Source organism: Pristiophorus japonicus, chromosome 14, assembly GCF_044704955.1.
Source record: "Pristiophorus japonicus isolate sPriJap1 chromosome 14, sPriJap1.hap1, whole genome shotgun sequence".
In the NCBI taxonomy this organism is placed as follows: domain Eukaryota; kingdom Metazoa; phylum Chordata; class Chondrichthyes; family Pristiophoridae; genus Pristiophorus; species Pristiophorus japonicus.
In genome coordinates, this window is record NC_091990.1 from 163,680,208 (window position 1) to 163,695,574 (window position 15,367).

The 15,367-nt window shown below is 47.5% G+C and overlaps 1 protein-coding gene across 5 annotated transcripts in view; it reads left to right on the forward strand.

The window, feature by feature from the left end:
* LOC139280184 (anoctamin-9-like) overlaps window positions 1-15,367 on the forward strand; it is a 242,322-nt gene that overhangs the window by 195,209 nt on the left and 31,746 nt on the right. For all 5 annotated transcript variants that reach the window (XM_070899766.1, XM_070899762.1, XM_070899763.1 and 2 more), the window contains one exon: window positions 14,540-14,679. In XM_070899766.1, the coding sequence (XP_070755867.1) occupies window positions 14,540-14,679 (140 nt within the window). The remainder of the gene's footprint in view (window positions 1-14,539; window positions 14,680-15,367) is intronic.

Genomic DNA, 15,367 nt, shown 5'->3' on the forward strand with positions numbered 1-15,367 from the left:
CCTTGCCTTGTTAGACCTCCCCAAATGCATTACCTCACACTTAGTCGGATTGAATTCCATTTGCCACTGTTCTGCCCACCTGATGAGTACATTGATATCTTCCTGCAGTCTGCAGCTTTCTTCTTCATTCAGAATAACTCCACAAGACTGTATATTGTAAGCTCAAACTGTTGTGACCTTGGTCTCTTTAATGTAACTTCAGAGTGAAGAAGCAGCATGGTAGACTGCTTTTTATACCTGCTTGCCCAAGGTGTGCAGGTGACCCTTGGGTCTCCTATAGGTGCGCCCGCTGGTGGCAAGTCTTACACATTGGTAAGGTTTACATTCATAACATCATTTCCTCCAAAGTCTTGGATACAAATTATTTTCAAGTTGAGGCGATCCGGGGCTCTGCGTCCCCGGGTTGATCGCCTGAGTTGAAGTCCTAACATAGGTGAGTCGGTCGGATCATTGCTGCACTGCGGTGTGGCTGATCTGATTGGACTGTCGAGCATGGTGGGTTCATCCTCGTGGTTGACTGTGAGGTCGATTGCTGGTTGGGTGTGTGTGGGTGGATCATTGATGGTAATATCCTTTTCAAACTGTTCTTGGTTGTCAGTGAACTGCAGTTTGGTTTAATCCAAGTGCCTTCTGCACGTTTGTCCATTCAAAAGTTTGACAACAAACACTCTATTCCCCTCCTTGGCTAACACAGTGCCAGCAACCCATTTGGGACCATGACCATAATTAAGAACAAACACAGAGTCATTAACCTCAATGTCACGCATACAGCCGTGCGATAGTGGTACACGTTATGCTGGTGACGCACGGTTTATACGTGATCATTGAGATCCAGGTGGACTAAGGAGAGCCTGGTTTTGAGTGCTCTCTTCATTAGCAGTTCTGCAGGGGGAACCCCGGTAAGTGAGTGGGGTCGCGTGCGGTAGCTGAGCAGAATCCGAGATAACCGGGTCTGCAGGGAACCGTCCGTCACGCGTTTCAAACTCTGCTCGATGGTTTGGACTGCCCGTTCCGCTTGGCCATTTGATGCGGGCTTAAACGGCGCAGACCTGACATGCTTGATGCCATTGTGGATCATGAACTCGTTGAATTCTGAGCTGGTGAAACATGGTCCATTGTCACTAACAAGGACACCGAGCAAACTAGGGGTGGCAGTGGACGTACATGATGACATTATTATACATTCAATCCATTTGGAGTAAGCGTCCACTGCTACCAGGAAAGGAGCCTGTGAAATCTACGTGAACCCTGGACCACGGTTTGGAGGGCCATGACCACAGACTCAGTGGGGCCTCCTTGGTGCATTGCTCAACTGTGAGCAAGTGTTACATTGATGTACGCATGACTCCAATTCGGAGTCGATGCCAGGCCACCAAACGTGCGACCTGGCGATAGCCTTCATCATGACTATGCCTGGGTGGGTACTGTGTAGGTCGCGTATAAACATTTACCTGCCTTTTTTTGGCAAAACCACGCGATTGCCCCATAAGAGACAATCTGATTGGATGGACAATTCGCCCTTGCGTCGGTGAAACGGCATAATTTTGTTTTGCATTTCCCTGGGAACCGCCGACCAGCTCCCATTAAGGATGCAGCTTTTTACTAGTGATAGCACAGGATCCTGGCTAGTCCAGGCCCTGATCTGGCGAGCCATGACAGGTGACCTCTCGCTCTCAAAAGCATCCATTACAAGAAGCAAGTCTGCGGGTTGCGCCATTTCCACTCCGGTGGTGGGCAGTGGTAGCCGACTGAGGGCATCAGCACAGTTCTTATTGCCTGGTATGTGGCGGATTACATAGTCATATGCAGATAACATTAGTGCCCATCTTTGGATGCGGGACAAAGCATTGATGTTAATACCTTTGCTTTCTGAGAACAGCGAAATGAGCGGCTTGTGGTCGGTTTCGAGCTCGAACCGGAGTCCAAATAGGTATTGGTGCATTTTCTTAATCCCGTATATGCATGCTAATGCTTCTTTCTCAACCATACTGTCGGCTCTTTCAGTCTTAGATAAGCTTCTGGACGCATATGCAACCAGTTGCAGTTTACCTGACACATTGGCTAGCTGTAACACACAACCGACCCCGTACAAAGATGCATCACAAGCTAGTACTAAACGTTTACACGGGTCATATAATACAAGTAACTTGTTAGAACATAGCAGGTTTCTGGCCTTGTTAAAGGCTGTCTCTTGAGATTTACCCCAAACCCAGTTGTCACTCTTGTGTAGCAATAAATGCAAAGTTCCAGCAAATTGCTCAACCCGGGTAGAAAGTTACCAAAATAGTTGAGGAGTCCCAGGAACGAACGCAGCTCCGTCACATTCTGTGGTCTGATTGCATTCTTGATGGCCTCCGTCTTGGAGTCCGTGGGTCTGATGCCATCCGCCACAATCTTTCTCCCCAGAAATTCAACCTCTGGCGCCAGGAAAACACACTTGGAGCGTTTCAGCCTGAGTCCCATTCTGTCCAGTCGCTTTAGAACCTCTTCCAGATTGTGCAAGTGTTCGGTGGTGTTGCGGCCAGTGATCAAGATGTTGTCTTGAAACACCACGGTGCGCGGAACTGATTTCAGCAGACTCTCCATGTTCCTCTGGAAGATGGCCGCAGCCGAGCGAATCCCAAAGGGGCATCTGTGGTATATGAACAGTCCTCTGTGCATGTTGATGCACGCCAATTTTTTCGAAGATTCAGCCAGCTCCTGTGTCACGTAAGCAGAGGTTAGATCCAGCTCGGTGAACGACTTCCCCCCTGCTAGCGTTGCGAACAGGTCATCCGCTTTGGGTAGTGGGTACTGGTCCTATAACGAGACTCGGCTGATCGTTACCTTGTAGTTCCTGCAGATTCTGACCGTGCCATCGCTTTTCAACACCGGAACAATTGGACTCGCCCACTTGTTGAACTCGACTGGTGATATGATCCCCTCTCGTTGAAGTCTGTCCAGCTCGATCTCGACTTTCTCTCACATCATGTATGGAACTGCTCGGGCCTTGTGATGAGCGGGTCATCGGGAACTAGATGGATCTGCACTTTGGCACCTGTGAAGTTGCTGATGCCTGGCTCAAATAACGACGGGAATTTGTTTAGCACTTGGACACACGAGGCATCATCCACCGAAGACAGTGCTTTGATGTCGTCCCAGTTCCAGCGGATCTTTCCTAGCCAGCTTCTGCCGAACAGCATTGGGCCATCACCTGGTACAATCCATAATGGTAAATCATGCACAGTTCCCTCGTACGATACCTTCACTGCCGCACTGCCAATGACTGGTATGAGCTCTTTGGTGTAAGTCCACAGTTTGGTGTGGATCGGGCTTAGTTTTGGCCTTTGTGCCTTGTTGCCCCACAGTTTCTCAAAAGCCTTCTGGCTCATAATGGACTGACTCGCCCCTGTGTCCAATTCCATGGAAATTGGAATGCCGTTTAATTTGACTTTTAACATTATCGGAGGGCTTTGATGGTGAAGGTGTGCACCCCATACACTTTCTCTTCAGCCTCAGGTTGAGTTGCCTCTCTTACTCGTTCAGCGTGATCCACGCCGGATCGGTCATCTTCTGCCGACTCTGTCATGTGTTGAGTCGCAGCACGTCTGCACATTCGCTGGAAGTGCCCCATTGTTCCACAACCCTTGCACATGTAGTGCTTGAATCGACATTGATGGGCTCTATGATTGCCCCCGCAGCGCCAACATGGTGCTAATGATATTCGCATTCACGCTCCACGGCGGACTCTGAATCATCCTAGATCTGGCCTCTGCAGGCGTGTAGGCCCTGCCATGTACAGTTCTGCCTGCTGAAGGCGTTATTTTATGCACAGTACTTGCCGATGAGCTTCGATGCTGCAATGATATCTGTTTAGTGTTATCGTTCGTGGACATGAAAGCCTGGGCTATCGTGATGGCCTTGCTCAGATCTAGGGATTCGGCAGACAGTGGTTTGCGAAGCATGACCTCGTGGCCGATTCCAAGCACGAAAAAGTCCCGCAACACTTCCCCCAAAAATCCAGCAAATACGCACGGTCCCACAAGGTGTATTAGGTTGGTGACATAGCTCGCCATGTCCTGGCCCTCGGAGCGATGGTACGTATAAAAGCGATAACTGGCCATCAAGATGCTCTCTTTCGGCTTGAGGTGTTCCCGAACCAGCATGCACAACTCTGCATATGTCTTCTCGGTTGGTTTCGTCGGTGCTAGCAGATTTTTGATGAGGCTATATATTGTGGACCCACACATGGTGTGGAGAATTGCCCTGCGCTTGATCGCGCTTTCTTCCCCATCCAGCTCGTTGGCCACGACACTCAACGAATGCTTCCCAATCATCACCCTCTACAAATCTCTCAAGAATACCAACGGCAGCCATAACCACGTGAAAGTTCGTGATCTGTTACTCGTCGCCAATTGTTATGTTCAGAATAACTCCACAAAACTATATATTGTAAGCTCAAACTGTTGTGGCCTTGGCCTCATTAAAGTAACTCCAGAGTGAGGAAGCAGCATGGTAGATTGCCTTTTATACCTGCTCGCCCAGGGTGTTCAGGTGATCCTTGGGTCTCCCACAGGTGCGCCCCCTGGTGGCAAGTCTTACACATTGGTAATGTTTACATACATAACAGAAACATAGAATTTTACAGCGCAGAAGGAGGCCATTTCGGCCCATCGTGTCCATGCTGGCCGCCAAAGAGCCGCACGGCCCTTGGTCAGCAGCCCTGAAGGTTACACATAAACCTATGAACAATGACGGAAAGGCAAAGAGCACCCAGCCCAACCAGTCCACCTCGCACAACTGCGACACCCCTTATACTGAAGCATTCTACACATCACCCCAACCGGAGCCATGTGATCTCTTGGGAGAGGCGAAAACCAAATTAAAACCCAGGCCAATTTAGGGAGAAAAAATCTGGGAAAATTCCTCTTTGACCCATCCAGGCAATCGAAACTAGTCCAGGAGATCACCCTGGCCATATTCGATTCCCTGCAGTACTTACCATTATATCTGCGCCGTCCAACAAAAGGTCATCCAGTCTAATCCCAATTACCAGCTCTAGGTCCGTAACCCTGCAGGTTACTGCACTTTAAGTGCCCATCTAATCATCTCTTAAAAGTGGTGAGGGTTTCTGCATACACCACTCTTCCAGGCAGCGAGTTCCAGATCCCCACAACCCTCTGCGTAAAGAAGTCCCCCTGCAAATCCCCTCTAAACCTTCCACCAACCACCTTAAAACTATGACCCCTCATAATAGACCTCTCCACCAATCATCTACAAACTTCTTAATCATACCCCCAACATTCAAGTCCAAGTCATTGATATATACCACAAAAAGTAAGTACTGAGCCCTACGGAACCCCACTGGATACAGCCTTCTAGTCACAAAAACACCCATTAACCATTACCCTTTGCTTCCTACCTCCGAGCCAATTTTGGATCCAACCTGCCACTTTGCCCTGGATCCCATGAGCTTTTACTTTCGTGACCAGTCTGCCATGTTTAGCTTTGCGAAAATCCATACACACTACATCATAAGCATTGCCCTCATCGACCCTCCTGGTTACCTCCTCAAAAAATGCAATCAAGTTAGTCAGACATGACCTTCCATGCTAACTGTCCTTGACTAATCCATGTCTTTCCAAATTAAGATTTATCCTGTCCCTCATGATTTTTTCCAATAATTTTCCCACCACCGAAGTTAGGCTGACTGGCCTGTAATTACTCGGTCAATGCCTTTCTCCCTTTTTAAACAAAGGTACTTTTGTAATAAAGGCTAACATACCATTTGCTTTCCTAATTGCTTGCTGTTACTGCATGTCAACTTTCTGTGATTTGTATACAAGGACACCTAGGTCCCTCTGAATAACAACATATCCCAAGCCCTCACCATTTAAAAAGTATTCTGCCATACTATTTTTCCTACCAAAGTTGATAATTTCACATTTCTCCACATTATATTCCATCTGCCATGTTCTTGCCCACTCACTTAACCAGTCTATAATTCTTTGCAGCTTTTTTGCATCCTCCTCACAATTTACTTTCCCACCTAGCTTTGTATTGTCTGTAGGACTCATAGACCTATACATTCAGTTGCGCAGCTCTTGTTTTTCGGGATCTAACCAGTCTACTAAGTCCCCAGTATGGCAAGCAGGAAGCACACACACATTTCTGGATGGAAGTGCACTGCCTGGCCTATGAATAGAGGAAATTGTGCTTGCGGCAGCAGATTACACCAGCAGCATTCAAAGTAACAAATCATGCATGTAAATTAGGGTTCTGTACTTCTTGCAGGGCCTGTATTCAATTTAGGTCGTCCCAGCACTTCACTCACCACGTGTTGACCTCACACAGCACAGATTTGTCGTCCTATACTGCATGCTCCACAACTTCGTCATCATGACCAGCCCTTACCACCATTTGGGCAGCAACAAGTCCACAACGAGAAGCAAGAAGAGGAGGAGGAGAGGCAGCGACCACCAGAGCCCCTATCTGCTCAAGCTCTCGGAGAGACAAATTGATCAAGGAGCACTTCAACTAAGTCACCCTAATATTCCCCATTTACCGTAGAAAGTTGAAGGCTGCTTAGCTTCCATTTGAGAATGCCAGATGGTCTTGGAGGATGACGTTGAGCAGCTCTGAGCCTAGTGGGTCCTGCTGCAGACTGCAGTATCTTGGTGTGGGATGTAGCAGTCTGGGTTGGCTGGCTGTGGCACCAGCAAGGGCATTGGTGGAGTATCTTGCGGGAGAGCAGACATGCTGTCATCCTGAGAGAGGACAGCAGGTGCCTATCATGGAGTCAAGGTCATTTTCCTGGGGCAGCGCCTCAGCACTCCTGGGACTACTGGAAAAATAATGCTGAAATAATGTCACACCCTGGAAGGCCCTTTCAACAGTGATCTCCAAAGCCAAAATGGCAACTGTCTGGGCTTCCATGCCAGCAGTGTGAGCTGTCAATATTAGCTGGCAGAGCTGTCCTAAGATGCTCCAGCATGATAGGTTCCACTGCGGTGTTGATGGAATTAACCACTCGGTCTATGTCTCCATGCTCTTGAGTAAAGCCTTCATACAGGTTGGAGCTGGTCTCCTCCATGCTCTACGACATTTGCGCAAGTTCCCTGGCATATCCCAGTATTTGCCCATGAGCCATCTTCGGTTGCCTGTATCTGAGTCCTCTAGCAGAACTAGTAGGCGTCCTTGCCCAAAGGCGAGCTAGCACCTTTGATGTCATATCCCCATGCCCTAGCACCTGCGCAGTTGTGGTGAGTCACTACGTGCAGATATCTCATCTTACCGAGCCTCTAAAGTCAGTGTCAGTTTCTAAGCTGGTGCTTGCGAGAGTCACATCAAGTGATGGTGCATCTTCAGTAATGCTGAGCTCCTCTTCCTATACTAGATAAGTGGCGTCGACATTCTCAACAGCTAAAATTAAAGAAAGGGGCAAAGCTTAGCTTTTAGTGTGAGGGAGATCAGAGAGAAAGAAGTGGGTAATGAAAGCATCTGCATGCAGAATGTGTAGGGTGAGGGAGAGGTCAGAAGAGGCAAATAAGATTAGGTAAAAAAAACATGCAATGTCTCCTCCAGTGTCACCAGTGGCCATGGACTACAATCTGACCCTTCCCATTATGGCCAGCACACTTTATTCAAGGTGAGGTGGGAGAAGGTGTGCAGGCAGGCTCTTCCTCTCCTAGTGGCAGCCTGTTGCCTGGGGTTGTATGCAACATTCTCCTGCAAGTAAGAGGGGAATGTGTTAGTGAGAGTCTTGTGAGGCGTTTGTAGAATGTGGCTATCATGGTGGAAGAGCTGATAGTCTGCATGTGAGTTGTGGGTAAGTGTGGGTTGTAATAGTGGCGAGTGTGTGAGCATGAGGCGATGGAGGTTTAGTGAAGTGTGCTGTAATGATTGTAGGAGAGTGAATGGCAGTGTTGTGAGGACAGTCAGCGTTATCATTAATGAGGCTGTGAGTTGTGCAGCGGTGATCAGAATATATTTTAACAGTCTTCTTACTATAACAACTCTAGTTAGAGCATTGAATTTTTTTTGGCATTGCAGCCACGTTCTTGGTGCAGTGCTCTTGGCATTGACATATCCAACAATCTCTTCCTACTGTCTCCTGAGTAGTTGCCTGGACGGCTTCCTGCCTCCAGGCTAAAAAGGATGTCCCTTCTCCTCTCCACTGTCTGCACTAAAGCCTCCAGTACAGCATCGGAGAACCTTGGTAGCCACTCACTCCTTCCTTCAGCCAGTTGTTCTTGGGTATCTGCAGCCAGAATGCACCTCCTCTTTAAGGGCTGCAGGCTGCGGGCTCACATACGCCCAATATCGCTGCCACCCGCGATAAGCATGCCGCCAATGAATAGCATGGGTAGAGCAGGTGGCATGCCTGGATGATTAAAATTTTGTAGGCAGATCGAATATTGCATGTTGGCTGCCTTGACCTTAACTGGAGCAAGCAGTGTGTGCCCCACCTATTGCACGCCCATTTTTGAGTGAAATCTGTAAAGTCCTGTCCCCTCAGTACAGATTCACACGAGGCATGTAGTGAAGTCAAGGTCACTCTGGACCTGCACTTTGATTTCACAGCTCTGGAATGCTGCACTTGCTTGAGACCTGCCCTTATATATCTGTCTCTTGCAAGTGCACCCCTGGTGGTAAGGTATGCTGTGGTTACAGGTCATATATAGCATGTTAGGATACAGTTATATATAATAATGTAAGATACATGACATCACCCTCCCCCAAGGTCTTATTGTCTTTATAGGTTCAGTCTCTCAGGTGGTTTATGCTCTCGCGTGGAGCATCTGAGTTGTGGTTCAGTTGTTTGCCTTGGTGTCTGTTTTTCTTTGGGTGTGGTTGCTGGTATCTCGCCTGGGCTGTCTGTTTCGATTGGTGTGATTGTTGTTGGTAAATCTGCTTTTGACTTGGTCTACATGCCTCCGGCAGGTTTTGCCATTGTCCATTTGTACTACCAGTAGCCTATTTCCTTCCTTGCCCGTTACTGTCCCTGCAAGCCATTTGGGACCTCTGCCATAGTTTAGTACAAACACTTTGTCCCCTATCTCATTCCATCTCCCCCTCGAATTTCTGTCATGGTATTCAGTCAGCTTACGGCGCTTTGCCTCAACGATTTCGTGCATGTCTGGGAGGATTAATGAGAGCCTTGTTTTTAAAGTCCTTTTCATCAACAGTTGCGCGGGGGGCATCCCAGTCAATGAGTGCGGACGAGATCTGTATGCCAGCAGCAGTCGCGACAGGCGACCCTGCAGCGTGGGACCTTGGATTTTAAGCATGCCTTGTTTAATGATTTGCACTGCTCTCTCCGCCTGGCCGTTGGAGGCCGGCTTGAACGGTGCCGTCTTGACGTGATTTATGCCGTGGTCAATTATAAAGTCTTGGAATTCTGCGCTGGTGAAGCACGGACCATTGTCACTGACCAATATGTCAGGGATTCTATGTGTTGCAAACATGGTTGCGAGGCTCTCCACAGTGGTGGAGGTTGTGCTCGAGTTTAAAATGGTGCATTTGATCCACTTTGAAAATGCATCTACAACTACGAGGAACATTTTGCCCATGAATGCACCCGCATAGTCTACGTGCACCCGCGACCACGGTTTGGTAGGCCAGGGGCTCAGTGGAGCCTCCTTGGGGGCATTGCTGAGTTGGGCACAAATGGTGTACCTTCGGACGCAGAGCTCCAAGTCTGCGTCAATACCAGGCCACCAGACGTGGGATCTGGCTATGGCCTTCATGAGAACGATCCCCGGGTGCTTGCGGTGGAGCTCCCGGACAAATGCCTCTCTGCCTAGCTCATGCATGCACCTGTGAAAGGGTTTTAATTCCTCTGGCAGGCATCGCGAGCCTCTGCCCAGTCACCAGTTAGGACACATCTTTTTACTAAGGATAACATGGGGCCGCTGGCTGTCCAGGCTCTGATTTGGCGAGCCATCATGGGCGAACCTGTGGACTCAAAGGCATTGATTGCCATGACTATCTCACAGTCCTGTTCGTCAGACCCTTCCGTGGTCGCCAGGGGTAGCCTGCTGAGCGTGTCGGCACAGTTGTCTGTGCCTGGTCTGTGCCTTATGGTATAGTCGTAGGACGCCAGCATGAGTGCCCACCGTTGAATTCGCGCCGAGGCGTTGACGTTTATTGCCTTGCTCTCAGATAGGAGGGACGTGAGGGGCTTGTGGTCGGTTTCTAACGCGAACTTGGCCCCGAAAAGGTATTGGTGCATCTTTTTAACACCATACACGCACGCGAGCGCCTCCTTCTCTACCATTCCGTACCCGCGCTCCGCCCGCGAAAGTGACCTGGAGGCATAAGCTATGGGTTGTAATTTTCCCGCACTATTGACATGTTGCAAAACGTACCCGACCCCATACGCTGACACATCGCATGTGAGAACTAGCTTTTTACCTGGATCAAAGAAAGTCCTTGGGGAAGAGTGACCATAATATGGTGGAATTCTGCATTAGGATGGAGAATGAAACAGTTAATTCAGAGACCATGGTCCAGAACTTAAAGAAGGCTAACTTTGAAGGTATGAGGCGTGAATTGGCTGAGATGGATTGGCGAATGATACTTAAGGGGTTGACTGTGGATGGGCAATGGCAGACATTTAGAGACCGCATGGATGAACTACAACAATTGTACATTCCTGTCTGGCATAGAAATAAAAAAGGGAAGGTGGCTCAACCGTGGCTATCAAGGGAAATCAGGGATAGTATTAAAGCCAAGGAAGTGGCATACAAATTGGCCAGAAATAGCAGCGAACCTGGGGACTGGGAGAAATTTAGAACTCAGCAGAGGAGGACAAAGGGTTTGATTAGGGCAGGGAAAATGGAGTATGAGAAGAAGCTTGCAGGGAACATTAAGACGGATTGCAAAAGTTTCTATAGATATGTAAAGAGAAAAAGGTTAGTAAAGACAAATGTAGGTCCCCTGCAGTCAGAATCAGGGGAAGTCATAACGGGGAACAAAGAAATGGCGGACCAATTGAACAAGTACTTTGGTTCGGTATTCACGAAGGAGGACACGAACAACCTTCCGGTTATAAAAGGGGTCGGGGGGTCTAGTAAGGAGGAGGAACTGAGGGAAATCCTTATTAGCCGGGAAATTGTGTTGGGGAAATTGATGGGATTGAAGGCCGATAAATCCCCAGGGCCTGATGGACTGCATCCCAGAGTACTTAAGGAGGTGGCCTTGGAAATAGTGGATGCGTTGACAGTCATTTTCCAACATTCCATTGACTCTGGATCAATTCCTATGGAGTGGAGGGTAGCCAATGTAACCCCACTTTTTAAAAAAGGAGGGAGAGAGAAAACAGGGAATTATAGACCGGTCAGCCTGACATCGGTAGTGGGTAAAATGATGGAATCAATTATTAAGGATGTCATAGCAGTGCATTTGGAAAGAGGTGACATGATAGGTCCAAGTCAGCATGGATTTGTGAAAGGGAAATCATGCTTGACAAATCTTCTGGAATTTTTTGAGGATGTTTCCAGTAGAGTGGATAAGGGAGAACCAGTTGATGTGGTATATTTGGACTTTCAGAAGGCGTTCGACAAGGTCCCACACAAGAGATTGATGTGCAAAGTTAGAGCACATGGGATTGGGGGTAGTGTACTGACATGGATTGAGAACTGGTTGTCAGACAGGAAGCAAAGAGTAGGAGTAAATGGGTACTTTTCAGAATGGCAGGCAGTGACTAGTGGGGTACCGCAAGGTTCTGTGCTGGGGCCCCAGCTGTTTACACTGTACATTAATGATTTAGATGAGGGGATTAAATGTAGTATCTCCAAATTTGCGGATGACACTAAATTGGGTGGCAGTGTGAGCTGCGAGGAGGATGCTGTGAGGCTGCAGAGCGACTTGGATAGGTTAGGTGAGTGGGCAAATGCATGGCAGATGAAGTATAATGTGGATAAATGTGAGGTTATCCACTTTGGTTGTAAAAACAGAGAGACAGACTATTATCTGAATGGTGACAGATTAGGAAAAGGGGAGGTGCAAAGAGACCTGGGTGTCATGGTACATCAGTCATTGAAGGTTGGCATGCAGGTGCAGCAGGCGGTTAAGAAAGCAAATGGCATGTTGGCCTTCATAGCAAGGGGATTTGAGTACAGGGGCAGGGAGGTGTTGCTACAGTTGTACAGGGCATTGGTGAGGCCACACCTGGAGTATTGTGTACAGTTTTGGTCTCCTAACCTGAGGAAGGACATTCTTGCTATTGAGGGAGTGCAGCGAAGGTTCACCAGACTGATTCCCGGGATGGCGGGACTGACCTATCAAGAAAGACTGGATCAACTGGGCTTGTATTCACTGGAGTTCAGAAGAATGAGAGGGGACCTCATAGAAACATATAAAATTCTGACGGGGTTAGACAGGTTAGATGCAGGAAGAATGTTCCCAATGTTGGGGAAGTCCAGAACCAGGGGTCACAGTCTAAGGATAAGGGGGAAGCCATTTAGGACCGAGATGCGGAGGAACTTCTTCACCCAGAGAGTGGTGAACCTGTGGAATTCTCTACCACAGAAAGTTGTTGAGGCCAATTCACTAAATATATTCAAAAAGGAGTTAGATGAGGTCCTTACTGCTAGGGGGATCAAGGGGTATGGCGAGAAAGCAGGAATGGGGTACTGAAGTTGAATGTTCAGCCATGAACTCATTGAATGGCGGTGCAGGCTAGAAGGGCCGAATGGCCTACTCCTGCACCTATTTTCTATGTTTCTATGTTTCTATGGAACACAGAAGCGTGCTTAAGTTCTGCATAAAGTTCCCAAAGTAATTGAGTAGCCCGAGAAAGGCGCGCAGTTCTGAGACATTCCGAGGCCTGTGTGCCAGGCGAATTGCTTCTGTTTTGGACTCTGTTGGGCGGATTCCATCAGCGGCAATCCTTCTGCCCAAAAATTCAACCTCGCGTGCGAGAAACAGGCACTTGGATTTCTTGACTCGTAGGCCTAACCGATCCAACTGCTTTAGTACTTCCTCCAAATTACGGAGATGGGAGTCGGTGTTCCTGACCGTGATAAGTATGTCGTCTTGAAATACAACCGTCCCCGGGATGGACTTGAGCAGACTCTCCATGTTGTGCTGGAATATGGCAGCTGCCGACCTGATGCCGAATGGACATCGATTGTACATGAAAAGGCCTCGATGTGTGTTGATGGTGGTGAGTAGCTTGGATTCCTCAGTCAATTCTTGCATCATATACGCAGATGTGAAGTCTAATTTTGAGAAAAGTTTACCTCCAGCCAATGTGGCAAATAAGCACTCCGCTCTGGGCAGCGGGTACTGGTCCTGTAGGGAGACTTTGTTTATGGTAGATTTGTAGTCCCCACAGATTCGTACGGATCCATCAGGCTTCATGACTGGGACGATGGGACTTGCCCAGTCGCTAAATTCCACAGGTGATATAATGCCTTCCCGCAGAAGCCTGTCTAGTTCGTGTTCAATCTTTTCCCTCATCACATAGGGTACAGCTCTGGCCTTGTGATGGACCGGTCTAGCATCCTGTGTGATGTAGATTTTGACTTTGGCCCCTTTGAAAGTGCCCACACCTGGCTGAAAGAGATGTTCAAATCGCTTTATAACTGTTGAGCAGGAGGTCCGTTCCTCTAATGACATGGCATGGACATCATCCCATTTCCAGTTTAGTTTTGCCAGCCAGCTTCTCCCCAGCAGTGCTGGGGGGTCTCCGGGGACAATCCACAGGGGAAGTCGGTTCACTGTCCCTTTGTGTGTGACAGAGAGCATGGCACTGCCGAGGACTGGTACGATTTCTTTGGTATAGGTCCTTAGTCTGGTGTCGACCCTTGTGTGTTTTGGTCTGTCTCTTTTATGCGGCCACAGTTGTTCAAATTGTTGAGCGCCCATGAGAGATTGACTCACTCCCGTATCCAGCTCCATGTTGACAGATATCCCGTTGAGTAGGACCCTCATCATTATAGGAGGCGTCCTGTTGTAGGAGCAGCGGTCATTGATCGTGTTGACCCGCTGTACATCGGTGTCCCGGGTACTGTCCCCACCATCTTCTGGTCCGCTTTCCGACCCATGCGATTCGTATACCAGCCGAGCTGCCGTTTTTTTGCACATGCGGACCAAATGCCCTGTATATTCACAATTTCTGCAAACAGCCTGCTGAAATCGACATTCCCTTGCTGAGTGCCCACCCCCACACCTCCAGCACAGACCTATTCCATTGTTCAAAGTGTTCCCAAAGAATGAGCTGCGTCTGGATGATCTCTCTTGAGCTTCTCTCAGTTTGTAGTCTGCCTCTGGTTCCGCAGTGCTGAGACCTGTCCTTATATACCAGTCTCTTGTAAGTGCACCCCTGGTGGTAAGGTATGCTGGTGGTTACAGGTCATATCTTATTACAGTCATGTATAGCATGTTAGGATACAGTTATATATAATAACGTAAGATACATGACAAAATCTGATTTCTAGGCCATAGGTTTGATTTAGATGTACAACTTGTAGTTTACTTAGAATTCATACTTTGATGTTAAATATTACTAAGTCTGTGTACTTATATACTTTTAATTATTCATATTTTACAGAATCTTGAAAATTAAATGGAAGAAGCGTCAACAAAGATTCTCAAAAGACAATATAGAGGATACAACACAACACTGGATCAACAACTACAACCTAAACGATTTCGACTCCTACTCTTTGTTCAATGAGTTTTTAGAAATAGGTAAGCCTGTTACATTTAAACACATTCCCTCGTTCACTGTAACTATACATGCAACCCAGTGCTTTCCCTATTGTAGTGTAGAGCTCACTCACTTTTACAGTTATCTCCTAAAGTGTTTAAAGTAGAATTTTAATCTTTGCTTTTTTGAAAGAAAGAGGATGGTTTTATATAACACCCCTTATATCCTCTGGATGTCTCAAAGTGCTTTGCAGTCAATTAATTAATTTTTGTTATGTAAGATAATGTGGCAGCCAATTTGCGCTCAGCAAGATCGCACAAACCACAAACAGTAATGAGATAAAAGGAGAGTTAATTTGTCCTGGTAGTATTGTTTGAAGGATAAATGTTCACCAGGAGAACTCCATTGCTCTTATTCAAATAGCCCCTTGTGATCTTTTACATCGACCTGCACAAGCAGCTGGAGCCTCATTTTATTTCTCATCTAAAAGATGGCATCTCTAACAGTGCAGCACTCCCTTAATACTGCATTTAAGTATCAGTCTCGAAAATGTGCTCAAATCCTTGGTGTGGGGCTTATTACTTGATCTTCTGACTAGATGGCTACCACAGATAAGTGTTGAAACTTTGTATTTTATTGCATACTATATACTAGTTTATTAGAAAAATTGCCTTATTATTATCAGAAACATCTCCAAAATGTTTTACTTGCAATGAATTACTTTGAAGT